Source organism: Sus scrofa, chromosome 13 (genome assembly GCF_054392235.1).
Source record: "Sus scrofa isolate SSC_HxYL_T2T_F1_AM1 chromosome 13, Sscrofa_HxYL_maternal_Yorkshire_Landrace_v2.0, whole genome shotgun sequence".
NCBI lineage: Eukaryota > Metazoa > Chordata > Mammalia > Artiodactyla > Suidae > Sus > Sus scrofa.
This window is the reverse complement of record NC_139395.1, coordinates 223,873,566-223,891,524: the sequence shown is the minus strand read 5'-3', so window position 1 is coordinate 223,891,524 and position 17,959 is coordinate 223,873,566. Positions and strand designations below refer to the sequence as shown.

The 17,959-nt window shown below is 57.5% G+C and overlaps 2 protein-coding genes and 1 long non-coding RNA gene across 19 annotated transcripts in view; 2 read left to right on the top strand and 1 right to left on the bottom strand.

Moving 5' to 3' along the window:
- The window catches only part of MCM3AP (minichromosome maintenance complex component 3 associated protein), a 50,072-nt gene extending 46,343 nt beyond the window's left edge, over nt 1-3,729 (top strand). For all 9 annotated transcript variants that reach the window (XR_002341354.2, XR_014825293.1, XR_014825291.1 and 6 more), the window contains one exon: nt 309-3,729. Coding sequence is in view for 5 of the 9 variants with exons in the window: in XM_021082493.2 (XP_020938152.2) it covers nt 309-467 (159 nt within the window). In the remaining 4 variants the exon portion in view is untranslated. The remainder of the gene's footprint in view (nt 1-308) is intronic.
- LOC146397943 (uncharacterized) lies at nt 2,703-7,571 on the bottom strand. Its single transcript, XR_014825307.1, has 2 exons — nt 7,385-7,571; nt 2,703-6,685 (listed from the first exon to the last, which is right to left on the bottom strand). It is a non-coding gene; the product is annotated as an uncharacterized LOC146397943 (long non-coding RNA).
- A 186-nt stretch (nt 7,572-7,757) lies between these two features.
- LSS (lanosterol synthase) overlaps nt 7,758-17,959 on the top strand; it is a 34,443-nt gene continuing 24,241 nt past the window's right edge. For 5 of the 9 annotated variants that reach the window (XR_014825296.1, XR_014825295.1, XR_014825297.1 and 2 more), the window contains exons 1-9: nt 7,758-7,843; nt 8,304-8,472; nt 9,430-9,568; nt 11,383-11,491; nt 12,675-12,796; nt 13,920-14,016; nt 15,887-16,022; nt 16,172-16,280; nt 16,786-16,904. Coding sequence is in view for 4 of the 9 variants with exons in the window: in XM_021082500.2 (XP_020938159.2) it covers nt 7,830-7,843; nt 8,304-8,472; nt 9,430-9,568; nt 11,383-11,491; nt 12,675-12,796; nt 13,920-14,016; nt 15,887-16,022; nt 16,172-16,280; nt 16,786-16,904 (1,014 nt within the window). In the remaining 5 variants the exon portion in view is untranslated. Of the gene's footprint in view, nt 7,844-8,303; nt 8,473-9,429; nt 9,569-11,382; nt 11,492-12,674; nt 12,797-13,919; nt 14,017-14,625; nt 14,799-15,886; nt 16,023-16,171; nt 16,281-16,785; nt 17,579-17,959 lie in introns of those variants that run through there. The other 4 variants (XM_084992445.1, XM_084992449.1, XM_084992448.1 and 1 more) reach the window with 4 other exon arrangements.

Here is a 17,959-nt window from a genome sequence, read left to right as displayed (position 1 = left end):
AATTATTTTTGTTATTTATTTATTTATTTACTTTTTGCTTTTTAGGGCCACACCCGTGGCATATGGAGGCTCCCAGGCTAGGGGTCCAATTGGAGCTGTAGCTGCAGGCCTACCCACAGCCACAGGAGCACGGCATCCAAGCCGCGTCTTCGACCTACACCACAGCTCACGGCAACACCGGATCCTTAACCCACTGAGCGATGCCAGGGATCGAACCTGCGTCCTCATGGTTCCTAGTCGGATTTGTTTCTGCTGTGCTATGACGGGCACTCTCCAAATTATTTTTGATTTCTTTTTTGTTCAACTAGCGTGAAAGGACAGGGGAGCAACTGCATGTGTCAGAGGCAAGAGGCACATCTCTGACCGAACAGCTGAAGCACCTAGAGAGGCTGATCCGGAGCTCAAGGGAAGAGGAGGTCGCCTCTGAGCTTCAGCTCTCTGCGCTGCTGGACATGGTGGACATTTGAGCAGCTGGACCTGAGAGAGGGAGGGTCTCCCTGGAAGATTTCCTTTTACTCAAAATAATGTTATTTTCAGATGCTTGATGCATGTTGGAAATTGATTATTAATCATGCAAGTAAACCACTGGAATATCTAATGAGGTCTTCCTCAGTTTTCAGAAGGAAAGGCAATTTCCTCCTGTGTAATGTCTTTGACACTCTTACCTGTTTCCATGAGCTCTCTGACTGTCCACTAACACATGCTCTTACATTTCTGTGTGCACCAGTGGTCATTTGAGGTCTTAGCAGAAGTTACAGTCCTTGACGTGCCCCAAATCTTTAGAGCGGGGATGACTAAGGAGCAGGGAATCCTGCCCACCGGGCCCGCCCAGCTCACGCCTCCGAGAGCCAACAGGTGTACCGGGTCAACTGTATCTGTACTTGGCTCTCTGCGGCACGGGCATGTGCCCGGATTGGAAGCAGGGGAAGATAAGGGGGCTGGGGGGAGGAGGGAGCAAAATTCCCGGGGAGGAAGGCAGGGTACAGCTGAGGAGAGTCTACCGGCCCGGGGGGAGGGGGAGCCTGGAGGCACCGGCTTGGCGGTCTTGCCTGGCGAGGGGATCGACCAGACCACAGAGACCCTCGCTGCCTTCCCGTGAGTGCTGCGGGAATCAGCTGTTGGAGGATGGAGGAGGAGATCTGGGCACATTTTATTTTAAAAATTGCATGTGGGGAACGTCAGCAAGACAAGGCCTGAATCTGGAGAGGGCGTTGCCACAGCCGTCCAGTGAAGGGGAAGGGTCTGATCTTGACCTGAGTCTGCGACAGCTGGTGTGGGAGAGGCAGCTGAGCCATGTACAGAGAGAGAGGTGTTCAGAGACGTGGTGATGCTGGGTCATGTGTGCAAGTTGGCACTCAGGATCTCCCTACTGTGTCCTACATCCCCTAGATTCTCTGAGAAGCCTCTTTCATATCTCATTCTCTTCAAATCTCCATCATTCCTAGAGAAATGTTTTCACCGAGGGAAAAAAAGAAGTACTAGGAGCAGAACTTCCTCATCCTTGTACCACCAAGTCTGCAGGCCCAACCCTACCTCCCCAGAACAAACACTGATCAGCTTTTACAGGGATTTCTCCAGTGATTAACTTCATGTTTATCAATAAAGACTTAGGAGCTCCCACTGTGGTATAGTGGGTTATGAATCTGACTGCAGTGGCTTAGGTTGCTATGGAGGTACAAGTTCAATTCCTAGCTCAGCAAAGTGGGTTAAAGGATCCAGCGTTGCTACATCTGTGGCATAGGTCACAGCCACGACTTGGATTCAGTCCCTGGCCCAGGAATTTCCATATGCCGTGGGTGTAGCTATTTTAAAAAAAAAAGACTTAAGCAGTGCTATTTTTAGATCTACTGATTTCCAGTGATAGAAAATGGGTTACCTCTCATACCCTGCAAGGTGTGTCACCCACAGCGTGCATACCACATTTCCTCTCCCACTAGCCTCGCAAGCAGTTTAAGATGTTAGCTGAAATCTGCATTCAGAGTTCAGTATGACTATATTAATACTGTTTGCTACTGGTTTATTTTTTCATTCTTTGTTATTTTTTTCTTTTTACAGCTGCACCCGCAGCATATGGACGTTCCCAGGCCAGGGGGCAAATTAGAGCTACAGCTCCAGGCCTAGGCCACAGCCATGACAACACAGGATTCAAGATGCGCCTGTGACCTATGCAATAGCTTACGGCAACACTGGATCCTTAACCCACTGAACAAGGCCAGGGATTGAACCTGCATCCTCACAAAGACAACATCAGGTTCTTAACCTGCTGAGCCACAACGGGAACCCCCCTGGACTGATTTATGATTACATATCCTTTAGGCACACCTCTCTGTTTTTCCTGGAGTCAATTGCCTTGTTTTTCACTTGTTCGGTTTTCTGTGTTCCCTGCCCTGCTTAACCCAGACCTCTCCTCACCAAGTGTCAAGCTCCACTCAGTATTGTCATGTGCGTCAGGGGATGTGCTGGGTTCATTTTCTTTTGTTCATGACCCTCTGGGAAACCATCTTTGTGATACAGCTTGGATATTTCGTGGATTCCGAGTTACATTATTTTTTTCTGCCTTGGTTTGCTTTCTCATTTTGATGGAGCTCATCTTTCAGCAGCCTTCTGAGCTTGCTTATCTAACATGTCTTTATTTCTACCCTTATATTAGATGCCTCATTTGAATGGAAATAGAATTTTAAATTGGAACTCTTTCCCCTGTATTTTTGTTCGTTTTCTGTTGCTGGAAGTTTTTAAGATCATCCCTATCCCTGGTCGTCTCAAATTTCTCAACAACCTGCCTGATGTATTGGTCCCCTCCCCTAGTCCCTATTTATTGTGCTGGGCAGACAGTAGCGCTTTTTTCCTGTAGTTATTGCTGTGTAACCAACCAACCAACCAACCAACCAAAAAACCAACTATAGCTTAAATTTGGGAAGGGTAGGCTGGGCAGCTTTCTCTTGGGCATTCTCATGCAGCTTCAGACAGGTATTAGCTGGGACTGTGGTTATCTAAAGTCTTGACTAGACGGGATGGATGTCCAAGATAGCTCACTTACAAAAGTTGGCTGGTGATGTAGCTAAAGGCTCAGCTGGGGCTTTCAACCTGAGTATCTATGTGTGTCTTCACTACGTGTCTTGGCTTCCTTACAGCAAGGTGGCCTCAGATAGGACTTCTCACGTGGCGTCTCAGGGCTTTAGGTGCAGGTACTCTAGTGAGCAAAATGCAAGCCCAGCTTTGGAATCTGTGCAGGATTACTTCCACTGCACTGAATTGGTTTCACGCATCTGGTTATAGATTCCAGGGATGGGACAGAGGTCCTGTTTCTCAATGGGGATGAGTGCTAAGACCACATTGTAGAAGAGCCTGTGAAATGCGAGCTGTTGCAGGGGTCTTTGGAAAATGTCTCCCGTGCTTTTTAATCTGGAAAATTTTCCACAATTCTGGGAATTTTTGGAAACTATTTAATACAATCTTCCCTCCACGATTTCCCTTTGGAACTCCTAATATTCAGATGTTTGACCGCCTATATTGATGCTCCAATTTTCATTTCTCTTCAATTTTTATTATCTTTATCCTTTTATGCTACTTTCCTAAAATTTCTGTTTTATCTCCATTATAGTGACTTTAATGTTATAGTGACTTTAAAACTGCTCCCATATTATGATTCTCTATATTGTACACCTATAACTTACATAATATTGTACCCCAACTATAACTTCAATAAAAAAGTTTTAAAAAATGTTTAAAGAATTTCTGCCGTATTTTTAATTTAAGAGTCTTTTTTCCTAATGTTTCTTATTTCGAGACTGACTCCTATTCATTCATTCATTCTTCGGTATATACTTTTGGAGTGTTTATTACATGCCAGGCATTATTCCAGGTACTGGAGCTATGGCAACAAATGAAACAAATTTCAGCTCTTACAGGGCTTATATTTAGTGACGAGATGGGCAGTAAATAAGATAAATATGCAAAACGTTTGGTTTGCTAATTGGTGATAAGCACAGAGAGAGAAGGCAAGGAGGGAAAGAGTGTGTCCTAGGGTTCTTCTTTAACGAGCGAAATAGCCTATCTCTGGAGGGATTTGCTTTAGTCCGAGTCGTCTTCCACAACTTTCGGTCATCTCCATTCCTTAGCATTTCCTTTTTCTGTGTGTTTTGTTGCCTTTCACAGTAGAGGTTTTCCTTGAATATCTGGCTCAGGTTGACCTTGGAGCCCTGAGGAGCTTGCTGGAAATTCTGTGCCAACTGATATATCCTACCAGCTGATAGGCTTCTCTGCTTTCTGCTGGGTCCCAGCTGCCAATGTTTGTAGGTCTTTTTTGGGTGCCATTCACTCCAGAAAGATCTTCCTGTTGCCTGAAGCTCCGTGGCTGAACCGGAGAAGTGGGACTCCCATATGAGTGGAGACTTTGACACAACCCTCCTGCTGTCAGCAGCCATCAGCTATCCCTTGTGCCCGAGTTCACACTCAACTGCTTCAGGCTTCTTCCACCCAAGTAGGGAATCTATTGCCACACTTTTTTTTTTTTTTTTTTTTTTTTTGCTTTTTAGGGCTGCGAAGTTCCCAGACTACGGGTTGAATCGGAGCTACAGCTGCCTGCCTACACCACAGCCCCAGCAACTCGGGATCTGAGCCACATCTGCCACCTACACCACAGCTCAGGGCAGTGCCCGATCCCCGACCCACTGAGCGAGCGCCAGGGATCAAATGCTCATCCTTATGGATGCTAGTCGGATTCATTTCTTTTACACTGTAACAGGAACTCCCCGTCACATTGCTTTTGATTCAAGCTTTATACTAGTTTGAATTTCTGCACCTTCCTGGGGTTCGTTGATAGGAATGATCTCTTAACAGCTTCACCCCTGTACATGGTGTTCAGCTTTCTCTGGCTTTCTAAGTCTGTTATGACTCCTCTTTACATTCCTGGCCTCTCTAATGTTGTGACCTCTCTTGTTTACTGGTGCTTCCTTTCCCATTCTTTTACTGTGCAATTTTATCTCTTTTATTTATGTAAGTAGGGTTTAGGTGGGAAATGGAGGTCAATGCCTGTACTCAGTCTGACATGTTTAACTGGAACCCCCACCCCCACCCTTTTTTACTGCCCCTGGTCTTGTCTTCTCACATCTCCTGAGATTGTCAGTCACCACCAAGTTGTCTTGCCACATTTAGTTACCAATTTCAGACCTCGTTTTACAATCCCTTTAAAACCTCTGCGCAGACCACCATTCTTCACTTGGCTTCCCTGACTCCACATTCCCTAGTTTTTCTTTTTTCTGTAGCCACTCCTATGCTAGAAATGATCGGTGCCCCAGGACTCATCCTGGAAATTCTTTGGAATTCGCACACCCTAGTTGATTTCATCTAGTCTTATGTTCACAGACATCACCTGAAAGACCAAATGCCTCTCTCTTGAATGCCAGCTATTCACCCTATCCGCTTGAATGTCTAATAGGCATTTCTGTCCTAATGTATCATTAATCTAAGTTGAAAATCTTCCCCAAACCTTCTCTACTTCAGCAAGTGACACTACCATATGCCCAACCACTCATACCCAAAACCTCAGTCCTCTGTATCCTGTTTATCAAACAAGCTGGCATTGGTAGGGTACAAGAGCAAAGCATTGTCTCATGATTGTCCCTAGAGACTCTTATCCATGAATTTTCCGATAGATTTTACAGGTGTTTCCTTTTTTTTTAAATGGCCACACCTGGAGCATATGGAAGTTCCAGTGCCAGGGGGTCAAATCAGAGCTGCAGCTGAGGCCCACACTGCAGTTTGCAGCAATGTGGGATCCATAATCCACTAAGGCCAGAGATGAAACCCGCATCATCACAGAGATAACATCAGGTCCTTAACCCAATGAGCCAAAGCAGGAACTCCTACCTTAAATTTTTTAAAAGAGGATTACTGTTTCGCTCATAAAAAGTCCAGTCCAGGAGTTCCCGTTATGGCTCAGGTGTAATGAACCTGATTAGTATTCATGAGGATGTGGGTTTGATCCCTGGCCCTGCTCAGTGGGTTAAGTATCCAAGATTGCTGTGAGCTTTGGTATACGTCACAGATGTCGCTTGGATCCTGTGCTGCTGGGGCCTTGGCACAGGGCTGTGGCATATGCCAGCAGCTGTGGCTCTGATTCAACCCCTAACCTGGGAACTTCATATGCTGTGGGTGCGGCCCTAAAAAAGATGAAAAAAGTCCAGTCCAGTCCAGTCAAACAAAACTCAAACCCTCCTCCAGGTTTTGAAAGCTTTTTCCTCCCTTAGCTTGCCCAGAATCAGAGTTTGAGATGTCCATGAAGGCTGGAGCCCTTACTCCCATGTTTTGTGTTTCCACATGGAGGAATGTCCTTGAAGAAAAAATTCCAGCCTTTTTTCCACTCCCAGGGAAGTGTGAATGGGTGAGCTGCGGAGAACAGACAGGGTCACGTGTGCTCAGGCTTCTCTGGATACACTTTCTAGGGTGAGCTGACAGGCATCTTCTCAATCGGCACTTGGCGGCATGGTGCTTGGAGCAGCTCTGTGGAGGCTGCAGTTGTCCCCCTGGGCCAGAGGCCAGGAGTGTATGTGTCTGATTTAGGGGTGGAAGTAGCTAGCCCTCTTGATGGTCCATCTAAGCCACGTCCTCCAAACTAGCTTTTTCTCTGTGGCAAGGCTGGTATTTTGGTATCTGAGTGGATGTGTCTTCTTCATTGGTTTCGGAACTGGGAGAGGAAGAGGCAAGCGTCCTTTACTGACCATAACAGCCTGGTATTCCACAAAGGGAAAGTGCGTGTTTCCTTTCCAAGTCCCCCATCCCCTCTGGCTTGCTGGCACGGGGATGGGGACAGGACCCCAGGGATGGGTGCAGAAATGCTCCCCTGACCGGGGAAGCTGCGACCTGACGTGAGGGCTTCTGTGGGGAAGCTGGAGCCATGGCGAGGCTGCCTGTGAGTTCCCGGAGAGCCGCCTTCAGGACCTCAGTGTCCACACAATTTCCTCCACCTCCCCGAGTCCCTGGTACCTGCTGCGCACCCCGCACCACTTTACCCCCAGGCCTTTCAGCCATCCTCCATTTTACGCTTCCACATACAGTCCAGGCTTCCCACCTTTACCTGCCCTGGGGACACGGAAAGTGCAGGGCTTCCTCTGAGGGACCAGGGTTCGCCCAAGGTGGCTCCATCCCCTGGGCTGGGAGATACTTGACACCTCAGCCCTCGAGCCCCACCGGCCCCACACGGCTCGGCCTCCTGAAGGCGCACAGCACCCTCTCCTGTCAGCACCAGCCTGTGGTCTCCCCTCCCGTCCGCCTCTCTCGGCCGCTCTCCGCTCAGCCCCTCTCCGGCCACTTCCTCTCAGGTGCCCTTAGAGCCCCTTCTCCCCCAGAAGCCGAGGTCTTTCCCCCGCTTCGCGCCCTCACTCACCTCCCGCTTCCAGCCTCCAGCCGCCGACTCTTCCTTAAGGGCGCTCGCTGCTCCCCAGACCCCTGCCTTCAGGCCTCGGTGGGACCCTCCTCAAGGGTCAGTCCAGCCTCAGGCGCCCCTCGGGGGCCTCGTTCCGGCGCTTCGCCAGCTGGTAGCCGCCAGGTCGACCCCTTCAGCCGCTGGGACTGGCGGTCCCGCCCCTCCAGGCCCCGCCCACCGCCGCCCGCTCCCGCCCTCCAGGCCCCGCCCCCTCCGGCCCCGGCCCCGCCCCCCGGGTCCACCTCTGAGGTAGCCGGGCGCGCCCCCCGGCCCACCCTCACGGCGTTCTGATTGGCTGTCCCGGCATCTGCCCATCGCGCTCCACGTCGGCCGAGGAGCACGCCTGCGCAGGGCGCGAGCGGGCAGGCAGGTGGCAGCGGGTCCAGCGCCGGGCGCGGCAGCAGTCATGACCGAGGGCACGTGAGTCCTTGCGCCCCACGACCCCCGAGAAGGGAGGGCGCTGTCGGGGCTCTCAGGAGGGGTCTCATCGGGCCGGGGGCGCCCAGCGAGGCTGCTGCGCCGTCGGCCCGGGCCGGCGTCTGTGGAGACCTGGGCACACCGGCCTCGGGGGCCGGTGGGGGCCGGGAAGGGCAGGCTTTCCTTCGGCGGTGTCGCCCGGGGGCCTTCTGGGGCCGGGGGTCCCGGTGCAGGGTCTGCGTGGGGGTCGGGCGGGGCTGTGGGCGGTGGGGGGGGGAGGCAGGTGTCTCCGCTCTCCGGGTGTTTAGAGACGGAAGCGCGCCGAGAGGGTTTTTACTTTGCAAGCAAGAGGAGCAGTGGTCCCGTGCAGGTGGTTGGAGAGGAGCTCTGAGTTCGTCGCCCTCTGGCCTCTGACCTAGGGAGCTGGGAGGGTGGCTGCTCACTTGAGCCCGATCGGTTCCAGGTGTCTGCGTCGAAGACGGGGACCCGTTAAAATGGAACCCGCCACCGACCTCAGCCGCTGGCGGCTCAGCAATGAGAAGGGGAGGCAGAGATGGACATATCTTCAGGAGGAAGAAAGCCCTAGCCGAGAGCAGTCTGGGCTGGAAGCTCACCTCCTGGGACTGGACACGGTACGTGTGTGATTCTGCTCCTCACACACACAGGGTCTGCGAAGTGACCCAGAACCTGCCCGCCTCCCTGCTTGGCCACAAGCTCCAGGAACCAGAAAGGAGCTTTTAACAGCTAGATGTGAAGGGTATTTTTTCTTTGTTAAAGAAGAAGGGACAGGCCATGAGTACCTGGGTCACATGTCACCAAAGGAGTCAACTGGGGTAAAGGCAGAGCATGAATCTGGTGGGGGTGGGCCCTTGGTTTGCTTCCATCCCTTTATCACAAAGTTATGTGTGAGAAACTGCACTTTGGTTTGATTCAGAACAGGAAGTTTTTGATCCAGTGAATTTCATATGAGAAATTCAGTTAGAGAACAGGATATAGCCATAGGGTTTGCCTGTCACTATGCCATCCCAAGGCCCCTGCCCAAGAGAGGCCTGAGCTCCAGGTCTGGGTGGGCATCTGTGTCCCACCCACCCTCTTGGGCCCCTGATTTACCTGAGATGTCTTGGAGAAATGGTGAAGAAATCTGCAGATATGTGACTGGAAAGCAAAACTGTGAGGATGAGGAACTGTTCTTTGATTTGCTGAGATGGGCAGTACCATCCTCAGGTTGGGGTTATTTTGCTTTTTAGGGCTACACCCACGGCATATGGAGGTTCCCAGGCTAGGGGTCCAACCGAGCCACAGCCGCAGCAATGCCAGATCCGAGCCACTTCTGCGACCTACACCACAGCTCACGGCAACGCTGGAACCTTAACCCACTGAGCTGGGCCAGGGATCGAACCTGCGTCCTCATGGATGCCAGTCAGATTCATTAACTGCTGAGCCATCATCAGGGTTTTAGCCTTTTGACTGAAACAACTGACCCTTTCGAAGTAATTCAGATTCGTTCCTTTGACTTGAACCTCAGTGCTGAGACCCCTCCCGCCCAGCCACAGATGCCTCAGGCCTCGTCTCGTTTCTCTCCTTTGCAGAGGAGTTACTTCAAGGATTTGCCCAAAGCCCACACAGCGCGTGAGGGCGCTCTGAATGGGATGACGTTTTACACTGGCCTGCAGGCCGAGGACGGGCACTGGGCGGGTGATTACGGAGGCCCACTCTTCCTCACGCCAGGTAGGAGGGTGCTCTTGGGGCCGGTGGGCGAGGCCGCCCTGGGGCAGCCACCCGGGGGCGGCTTTGGTTCCAGGCCTTGTTCTGGTTCTGGCTCCTGGTGAATGCCTATGATGTGAATGAGTGAGCAGCTGAAAAGCGGGGCGTCCACAGGGTCAAGAGCCGGGGAGGGGCGCCCTGTGCCTGAGCTGTCCTGGGGTCGGTGCCAGGGGTTGGGAGCCAAGGCCCAGCTGGCTGGTGTTCTGAAAAGGAGCGAGGGTGCTCTGAGGGGCGGGGAGGCAGAGCAGCGGCGTCGGGCGGGCCCAGCCTATGCCAGGGTGCAGAGGTGGGCAAAGTGGTGGGTGGGCATCAAGTCCTGTGGGCAGCTCCAGCGTGTGAACTCACCTGAGGGGGAGGTGGCCAGGCCAGCTCCAATGGGAGCCGTAAGCTAGGCTTCTGCGTTGCAGGAGGATTACAACTGCAACGCAGTTGGGCCCCAGGGCACTGAGCTGTTTTCGATACTCAGGACTGTTCTCTAGCCTGAGCATGTTTCTCTAAAGAAATGCTCAGCTTTGTAATCGGGGAAACTTCCTTCTATGAGTTTCTGTAGAAGGACCTTTTGCCTTAGTGGGAGCAGCACTGGGAGTCAGGCCTTCAGGCCTTTTGGCGCCAGGCCGTGCTGCCTCCCGAGCTGTGTCTTCCCTTCCAGGGGCCTGTGGACCTGGCCTCAGGGACATGTCACTGGGCTCGTTGGTCCCTCGGCGCAGCTGGAGCCTGTTGAGACTATTCCCAGGGGTCTTCCTGGGGAGGCAGTGACCGCACTGTCTTTCTCTGACCTTGGGCGAGGTGACAGACGTCACCGTGCCTTGGCTGCCTCGTCTGGGCCGTGGGCATGAGAACTGAGTCTGGGCTTTGCTGCTGCAGCCCTGGGCTCGGCCGCCGCAGGCTGTAGGCTGGGATGTGGTCTCTGCACAGGTTGACACTGGCCTGTTTGAGGGTGCTGGGCCATGGTTCTTCCATGGCTGGCTGAAGTTTGGTCTTTTTCTGCTTTAATTTGGAAAATGCCCCTGGAGGTCATGACTGGGTGGCCCTGTGACGCTGGGCATCACTGCAGTGACTGCTGACTCTGGGGTCGGGCCTCCTGCGCCCCAGCCCCACCACTTGGGAGCTGTGCCTCGGTTTCCTTGCCTGTAAAACGGAGATGACACTGGCTCTGCTTCCTGCCTGTGTGTTTCCGTGTCTCGCCGCATCGTACCTGTTACAAGTGGAGGCGGCCTTTCTTCTTCTGTGAGCCTCTGGTGTCGCCGCTGCGCTCTGTCCTTCCAGGGTGATGCCTGCCTGGGCGTCTCGTGCCTCTGAGCCACAGTCAAGCATCCACCTGTTCCGCCACACGGGGTTGCCAGGGCCTGCCCAGCCTCGTGCTTGGTGCCAGGCCTGAGGCTGCTGAGGCCGGGGAGAGCGGTGGGCTACAGCCTGTGCGCACCGTGCTCAGAGGGCCGGCCTGGGGATTCTTTGTGGGTCATACTTATAAAACAACATTTGCTTTGTAAATAGAAGCGAGTAGGCATTACCCCCTCAGGGATGCCTCATTGGGGCTTCTCCCCTACAGGCGGGTGGATAGCATGGGACCCCGGAGTGGTCGGCGCGCACCAAGTGGTGCATGTCATGTGTGCTCTTGCTGCTGTTCCATGGGACCCCTGGGCCAAAGTCCCCGACGGGGCTGTGCGTAGCCCCCGCCCGCCCGCGTTTCCATGGAAGGAGGCCCTGGCGGACGGGGCTCTTCTCGGGAGGAGGAGTCAGTGCCTGCTCCCCGTGAGGAAGGTCTTCCTGCCACACAGGCCTCCTGATCGTCTGCTACACGGCGCGCATTCCCCTGCCGGCTGGGTACAGAGAAGAGATGATACGATTCCTGTGGTCTGCGCAGCTCCCCGACGGCGGCTGGGGCCTGTGAGTGCGCCCGATCCCGCGTCCCTGCGTGTGCACGCGCGCGGGTGTGTGTGTGTGTGTGTGTGTGTGCGTGTGTGTGCGCGCTTATGTAGGAATGCATCTGTCCCGGGGTGGGGTGAGGGCCGCTGTGGGCCTGGGGTGGGTGGGGGGCGAGCCAGCAAAGGCTGCGTGCAGGCCGGGTCCTGGGGTCTCAGAATAGGGCTGTTCACTTTCTGGGCCTCGGTTTCACAGCTGGGTGAGCACCTCTTGAGCCCCACAGGCCGCAGTGAAAACCCTCTGGCTGTCATCACCAAGGCAGGAGATGGTTCTCGCCCTGGGCTGGCAGCAGAGAGAGGTGACCAGGCTGTTGTCCCGCCTTTCAGCCTGCTTTTCTGAGGCAAAGTCACCTCCCAAGGGGGTCAGCTGCTGGCCCGCCTGGTCGTGGGCCCGGCAGCCAGGACTTGGGCCCATGCTGGGCCGGCTAAGTCCACACCAGCCTTCCTTAAGGAGACCTAGGACAGCCCAGCCCTGCTCACCTCCTGGTCGGGGTCATGGGCCTCTCCAGTTTGAGGTCTCAGCTCTGTGGCCTGTGGGTGATGAGGCCAATTCGAGATCTCACCGGCACCTTCTGCCCTGGCACACTGCTCTGGAGTTGGCTCTGTGAGTCGTGGTGAAGGGGGATCTGGACGTGGTCACTGCCTGGGGCCTGGCCATGTCGATTCAGGCCAACAGAGGAGGTAGACAGAGGAGCCGGGCAGGTCCTGCTGGGCACTTTCAAAACTGCTCAGTTGTGCTGGGAGGTGCCGGAATTCCTATGAGAGAATGACTGCTCTGGATGTTTCTTTTTTTTTTTGACTTTTCTGAGGAAATTTCACAAAAGGGTTACTTAATCTCTTACAAGTGATGGAAGATATTATTATTTTTTTTCTTTTTACGACTGCACCTGTGGCATATGGAGGTTCCCAGGCTAGGGGTCAAATTGGAGCTACCGCTGCCGGTCTGCACCACAGCCACAGCAATGCCAGATCTGGGCCGAGCTTGCCACCTACACCACAGCTCACGACGATGCCGGATCCCCAACCCACTGAGCAAAGCCAGGGGTGGAACCCTCATCTTCATGGACACTGTGTCAGGTTCTTAACCCGCTGAGCCACAGCAGGAACTCCAGAAGATGTCGCTTTCTCCCTGTTTCCTTTTCCCGTAGGCACATCGAGGACAAGTCCACGGTGTTTGGAACTGTGCTGAACTATGTGTCTTTGAGGATTCTGGGCGTGGGGCCCGACGATCCCAACCTGGTGCGAGCCCGGAACGTCCTCCACGCGAAAGGTACACCCTGCACGGCACGCCCGTCGTGCTCCTGTTCCCTCAGCGCGGCGGGTGCTCGCAAATGCGTCCTAGCAGGACGCGCAGCAAAACCCGTGAGCCAGGAAGGCGTCGAGCGGAAGGAGGTGGGCAGTGTCCGGCCTCACGGTGCACGTGCAGCGTGTGGATTAAGGTAGCCGCGTACTTCTGCTGCTCTCACAAGTGGGCCAGGGCCCGTCAGCTGCAGGCTGGTGAGATGCTCGCGGGGTGTTCCCGGCGCAGCCTTCCCAGAGGGCAGCCCAGCCGCCCCGGGGTGGCAGGAGCTGGCAGAGCTCTGCCAGCGCCCCTGCTCCTGCTCTCATGTGTGCCCTGCCGGGCATCGGCGGCCTGGCGCTCCTGCTGCCCTCGGCCCCCGGCTGCCGGCCCGCGTGGCTTTCCTCGTCTCAGCCCGCCCTGCTCTGCGCTCACGGCAGGGGCTCCCCGGGCTCTGGGGGCCGGGCCACCCTGCACCCACCGTCTCTGGGGCTCCTGCTCGCCCTCCCCCGGCCCCTGCACGGCCCTTCCCCCAGCTTTTCCTGACCTACCAGCTGCGTGACCCGGCGCGTCTGAGGAGAGCCTGCCTTCTCCATACGGGCTTTGCCCTCGTGTCGACGCCCTCGTTAGCTTCCAGGCCCACGGGTGTCAGGTCCCAAGGCTGCTTTCTGCTCCTGGCCTGGGAGGACGGGCCTCAGGCCGCACTGCCCTCGTGGCTCTGAGCCTCCCTGACTTCTGCACACCTGGGTTTGGGCTGACGCCTCCTCGGGAAGCAGGTCCAGGACGTTTCTCTGTGCTTGGGACCAGGGCTGCTGGGGTGTCCCCACAGCCACAGTTGGGCCCCGTCTGCAGCGTGGGCGGAGCAAGGGTTGGGGCCGATGGATGATGGGCCCCCGGGAGGGAGAGGCTCCCTGCCCCCAGCCCATGCGCCCCGGGGCCCACACCCTCCCAGGAGGCGCCCCGCCTGTGCTCCTTCCCGGGGCAGGGGCTCCACACACTTGTGCTGGGGAGGCTGTCGGTTCCGCCCGGCCGCTGCAGGCCTGCCCTCCCCAGGGACCCGGACTTCCTGCGGCTGGACCCTCACTGCCGCGGTGACGGGCCTGTTCTCTCACAGGCGGCGCCCTCTACACGCCCTCGTGGGGGAAGTTCTGGTTGGCCGTCCTGAATGTGTACAGCTGGGAAGGCCTCAACACCCTGCTCCCGGAGATGTGGTACGCTTCCCCGCGGGCGACCCGGGGCTGGGCAGGCAGAGCGATGCAGCCTGTTAGGTGGAGGCGGGACTGTCCCTTCCGTGGAGCGGGGTGGCTCCAGGTTCGGGCAGAGCCCTGCAGAAGAGGGAAGGGGCTGCCGGGAGGCCGGAGGTGCCAGGTGGGTGGGCCCTGCCTGGGGGTTCAGGCTCCGGGTGCAGGTGAAGCTGGAGTCTTGCTGTGGACACGAGGGCGCGCCCCTGGAGAAGCAGGGGAAGGAGGCCCTAGGGCGCGCGTGCGCGCACGGCCTTTTCTCCACGGGGTGGGGGTGGGGGGTTGTTAGCGTCCGTCCCAGGCCCCCTCCCCGCCCTCTGAATGCCCCAGTGTGTATGGCTAAGAGAGGGGCGCTGTCCTCTCCACACAACCACAGCAGTGTTTAAATCCTCCCCCAACTCGACACCATTTCTGAATTGTGCGACACCTGTGAACTGGAACTGTTTCTGCTTGTTTTCTTTCCTGGCCCCTCCTGCGGCATATGGAGCTCCCAGGCCAGGGGTCAGATCTGAGGTGCAGTTGTGACCTGAGCCACAGATGTGGCAATGCCAGATCCTTAACGCACTGTGGTGGGGCTAGGGATGGAACCTGCATCCCCGCGCTCCAGAGATGCTGCCGATCCCGTTTTGGCACAGTAGAAACTCCAAACCAGCGACTTTTTAAAGACGTTTTGTGAATATCTAATGAAAGCTATGGCCTCAAGTCCAGAATACATTCGCAGACATTTAACTGCCGGATGTCCCCTTCGGGAGGTGAGGTCCCTGGAGCAGAGGTCTGTCCACAGGGTTAGGGCCCCCTAGGAGCCCTCAGGGAAGTTGGGGGCCCTCGTGTTAGATGCCTTTGGTGGAGGGGAGGCGGGAGGAGAAGGGCAGTCAGGAGATGACCGGAGGGTCCTGGTGAAAAGGCCGAGGCCCCAGCCTCCTCCGGGGCAGACCTGCCTGTGTGGGGGCGGGGCGCCGCCTCCCAGGCTGGCCACCCTGGGGGGGTGGGGAGGAGTTCCCGGCCATTCCAGTGGCCCTCAGTGGCGGGCTTGCTGGCTGGACCTCGGACCCGGGCCTCTGTGAGGAGCCACAGAGGCTGGCGTTGGGGACCGTCTTGTCTGTGTCCCCACAGTCACACAGTGCGGCCCTGGCTGGGGTCGCTGGGCCTCTCGGTAACGAGGACACTGCTAGTCTCTGATGGAGTGGTTTTGCAGAGCATAGTTAGAGGGCAGATGGCAGGTGACCTTGAACCACTCCAGCTGCGGAAAAGCTGGACGTCTCACTCGATATGTAGTAATGCCTTTTAAAGCAGGTGGAGGGAGCAGGGAGACGCAGGTGGTGGGGCCATGGGCGCCTGTCCTACTCAGGGCTGGGAGCATCGGGGTGGGCTCACCCTCACAGGGCCACCTGTGCCCCTTGCACATGAGGTCTGGGGCTAGAAGGGGAGGGTGGAGAGGGCACCCACCTGGGAGGCGGGCAGGGCTGTGCTCACGCCCGAAAGACTCAGCAGAGAGGATGACCCAGGTCTTGAGAAGACGTGGCAGTCCTGGAGGCTTTTAGATAAGCTTTTTATTTTGGAATAGTGTTCAGCTTCCAGCTGAGTTGCAGAGAGTGCATCGCTTCCCTAGACCCGCCCGCCCGCGTCTCCATTATGAACCTTTTCTGTTACTGTGGCATGACTGTCACAGCTGGGAACGCTGGGGAGCCAGGCCTCCTGGCTTTGGGGCGCGCCCAGCCGAGCCAGGAGGAGGGGTCAGCTCCTGCGGGCCGGGCCCCGGGAGCCCCGCTGGCGGCTGCGTGCAGGCAGCCAGGGCCCGGGCTGAGGTGGCGGGGGCCCTGCTGACGTGCTGTCCCCCCAGGCTCCTTCCCACCTGGATGCCCATGCACCCTTCCAAGCTCTGGTGCCACTGCCGGCAGGTGTACCTGCCCATGGCCTACTGCTACAGCACCCGGCTGAGCACCGAGGAGGACCCGCTGGTCCAGAGCCTCCGCCAGGTCAGGAGCCTGGGGCCGCCCTCGAGTCACCTCCCATCCCTGGGACCGTGGGCGGGGGCTGGGGCAGCAGGTGGGCCGCGGGGCACCCATGAGCCAAGTCTGGGGGCAGGAGCCCATTCGGGCCTGGCCTTGGGGTGCCGCCCCTCCAGGAGATCTACGTGGAAGACTATGGCCTCATCGACTGGCCGGCGCACAGGAACAGTGTGGCCGCTGACGACCTGTACTCCCCGCACAGCTGGCTGCTGAACGCGCTGTACGGTGGGTGCCCGGGGCTGGCTGGTCCTCGGCCCGCACTGTCCCGTCGGCTCCCGACTGTGTGCACCCGTGTCCAGCAGATCTGCCTGGAGCCCGGGGTCCCCAACAGGATTCGGGGCCCAGGGCCTTGGACCGGGCAGAGGGAAGGCGCAGCACCCCACGAGGCCCTACCCAGGAGCATCCTCCAGGGTCCTCCTGGCTGCTCAGGGCCCAGTGGCCTCCCGCTGGAGGCTGGCGTGTTCCCGCCCTCACTGGTTCTGTGGTCAGGCCCTGTGCAGGGAGCTAGGACCCCGCCCTGGTCAGCACTGAGGGGCAGTGGAGCTCCCCCAGCACGGCTGCGGGGCAGCAGGACTGCACGCCAGGGTGCCAGCGAGGGCAGGCTGCTCGGGTGGGCGAGGGCAAGGGCAGGACGGGAGGAAGGGCCGGGATTGCCGGCCGTGAGGCGCGTGCCGGGCGGGACTGCGGCCGGGACCCGTCCGTGCTCACGTGGCCCCGCACCGCACTCCAGCCGTCCTCAACTTCTATGAGCGCCACCACAGCACCAGCCTGCGGCAGCGGGCCACCCAGGAGCTGTACGAGCACATCGCGGCCGACGACCGCTTCTCCAAGTGCATCTCCATCGGCCCGGTCAGTGCCCCTCGCCTTGGGGGTCTGGCCTGGGGCGGGCGAGTGGGGGCAGGTAGCCCAGAGGCCTGTGCTGGGGTGCTGGGGGGTCTCCCTGGAGATGCGGTTTCCTCCCGGACGCTGCAGACCTTTGGGACGCAGGCCTCTGGGCTCCAGGGACCTTGCTTGGCCCAGCCTCCTGCCGCCGCCACCGCCGTGTCTGGCACGCTGGTTCTTGCGGCCCCCTTGAGAGTCTTCTGGCCGGTGGGGCGGGCCGCTCTTCCTGGCTTGGTGCCCCCGCCGCACCTCCGGACCCTCCCTTTGCCCCTCACACCGGGAACTGAATGCTGCTCTTGGCTCTTGGGTGCTTGGTGCCTCGAGGCTTCTCTGAGCTGCGGGGCTTCTGACCTGGCTCTGCCCCTGGGGCTGTGCGGTCAGTGGCCAGCGCTGGGGGGAGGGAGGCTGCGGCCCTGGGGTGTCGTGAGCCTATGGATGGGCTGTGACTGTGGCTCCCTGGGGGCCCGGTGGGCGCAGCGGCCGTGAGCCCCACACGCGATAGTGTTCCCAGGTGTTTTCTAGGCCTCGTGGTACCCCAGGGGCCTAAAGCACGACTGCCCCAGCCGAGGGGCTGCCTCGTCCCCCTGCAGTCGCGGCGGATGCTGTGTGGGCTCTGACTCGATGCCTAAAGCGAGTTAGAGGCACGTCGTAATTGGGTCTTGACCCGCGGACCCCACGGTGGGAGGGACATCTGGACCTCAGGAGCATCTGCCCCGAGCTCGTGGCCCTGCTGCAGGGGTCCGGCCTCCGAGGCCCCCCGAGCCCTCAGACAGCCCTGCCCCTGGTCCCCTGCGTTATCTATGGGAGCTCAGGACACACAGGACCCCAGGTGCCTACTTGGGGTCCCCTCCTTGCCCGTCACCCGCGTGGTGGTTCTGCTCTCGTCACCGCTGCGGGTCAGCCTGTCTTCCCCCCTCCTCTGCACGCTGCCTCGGCCCCTCCCGCCTCTCCTGGGCAGGGCTGCGGCCTGGTTTCTTAATCTCAGGCCTGGAAGCAGCGAGCACGTGGGCAAGAGGGAAGGC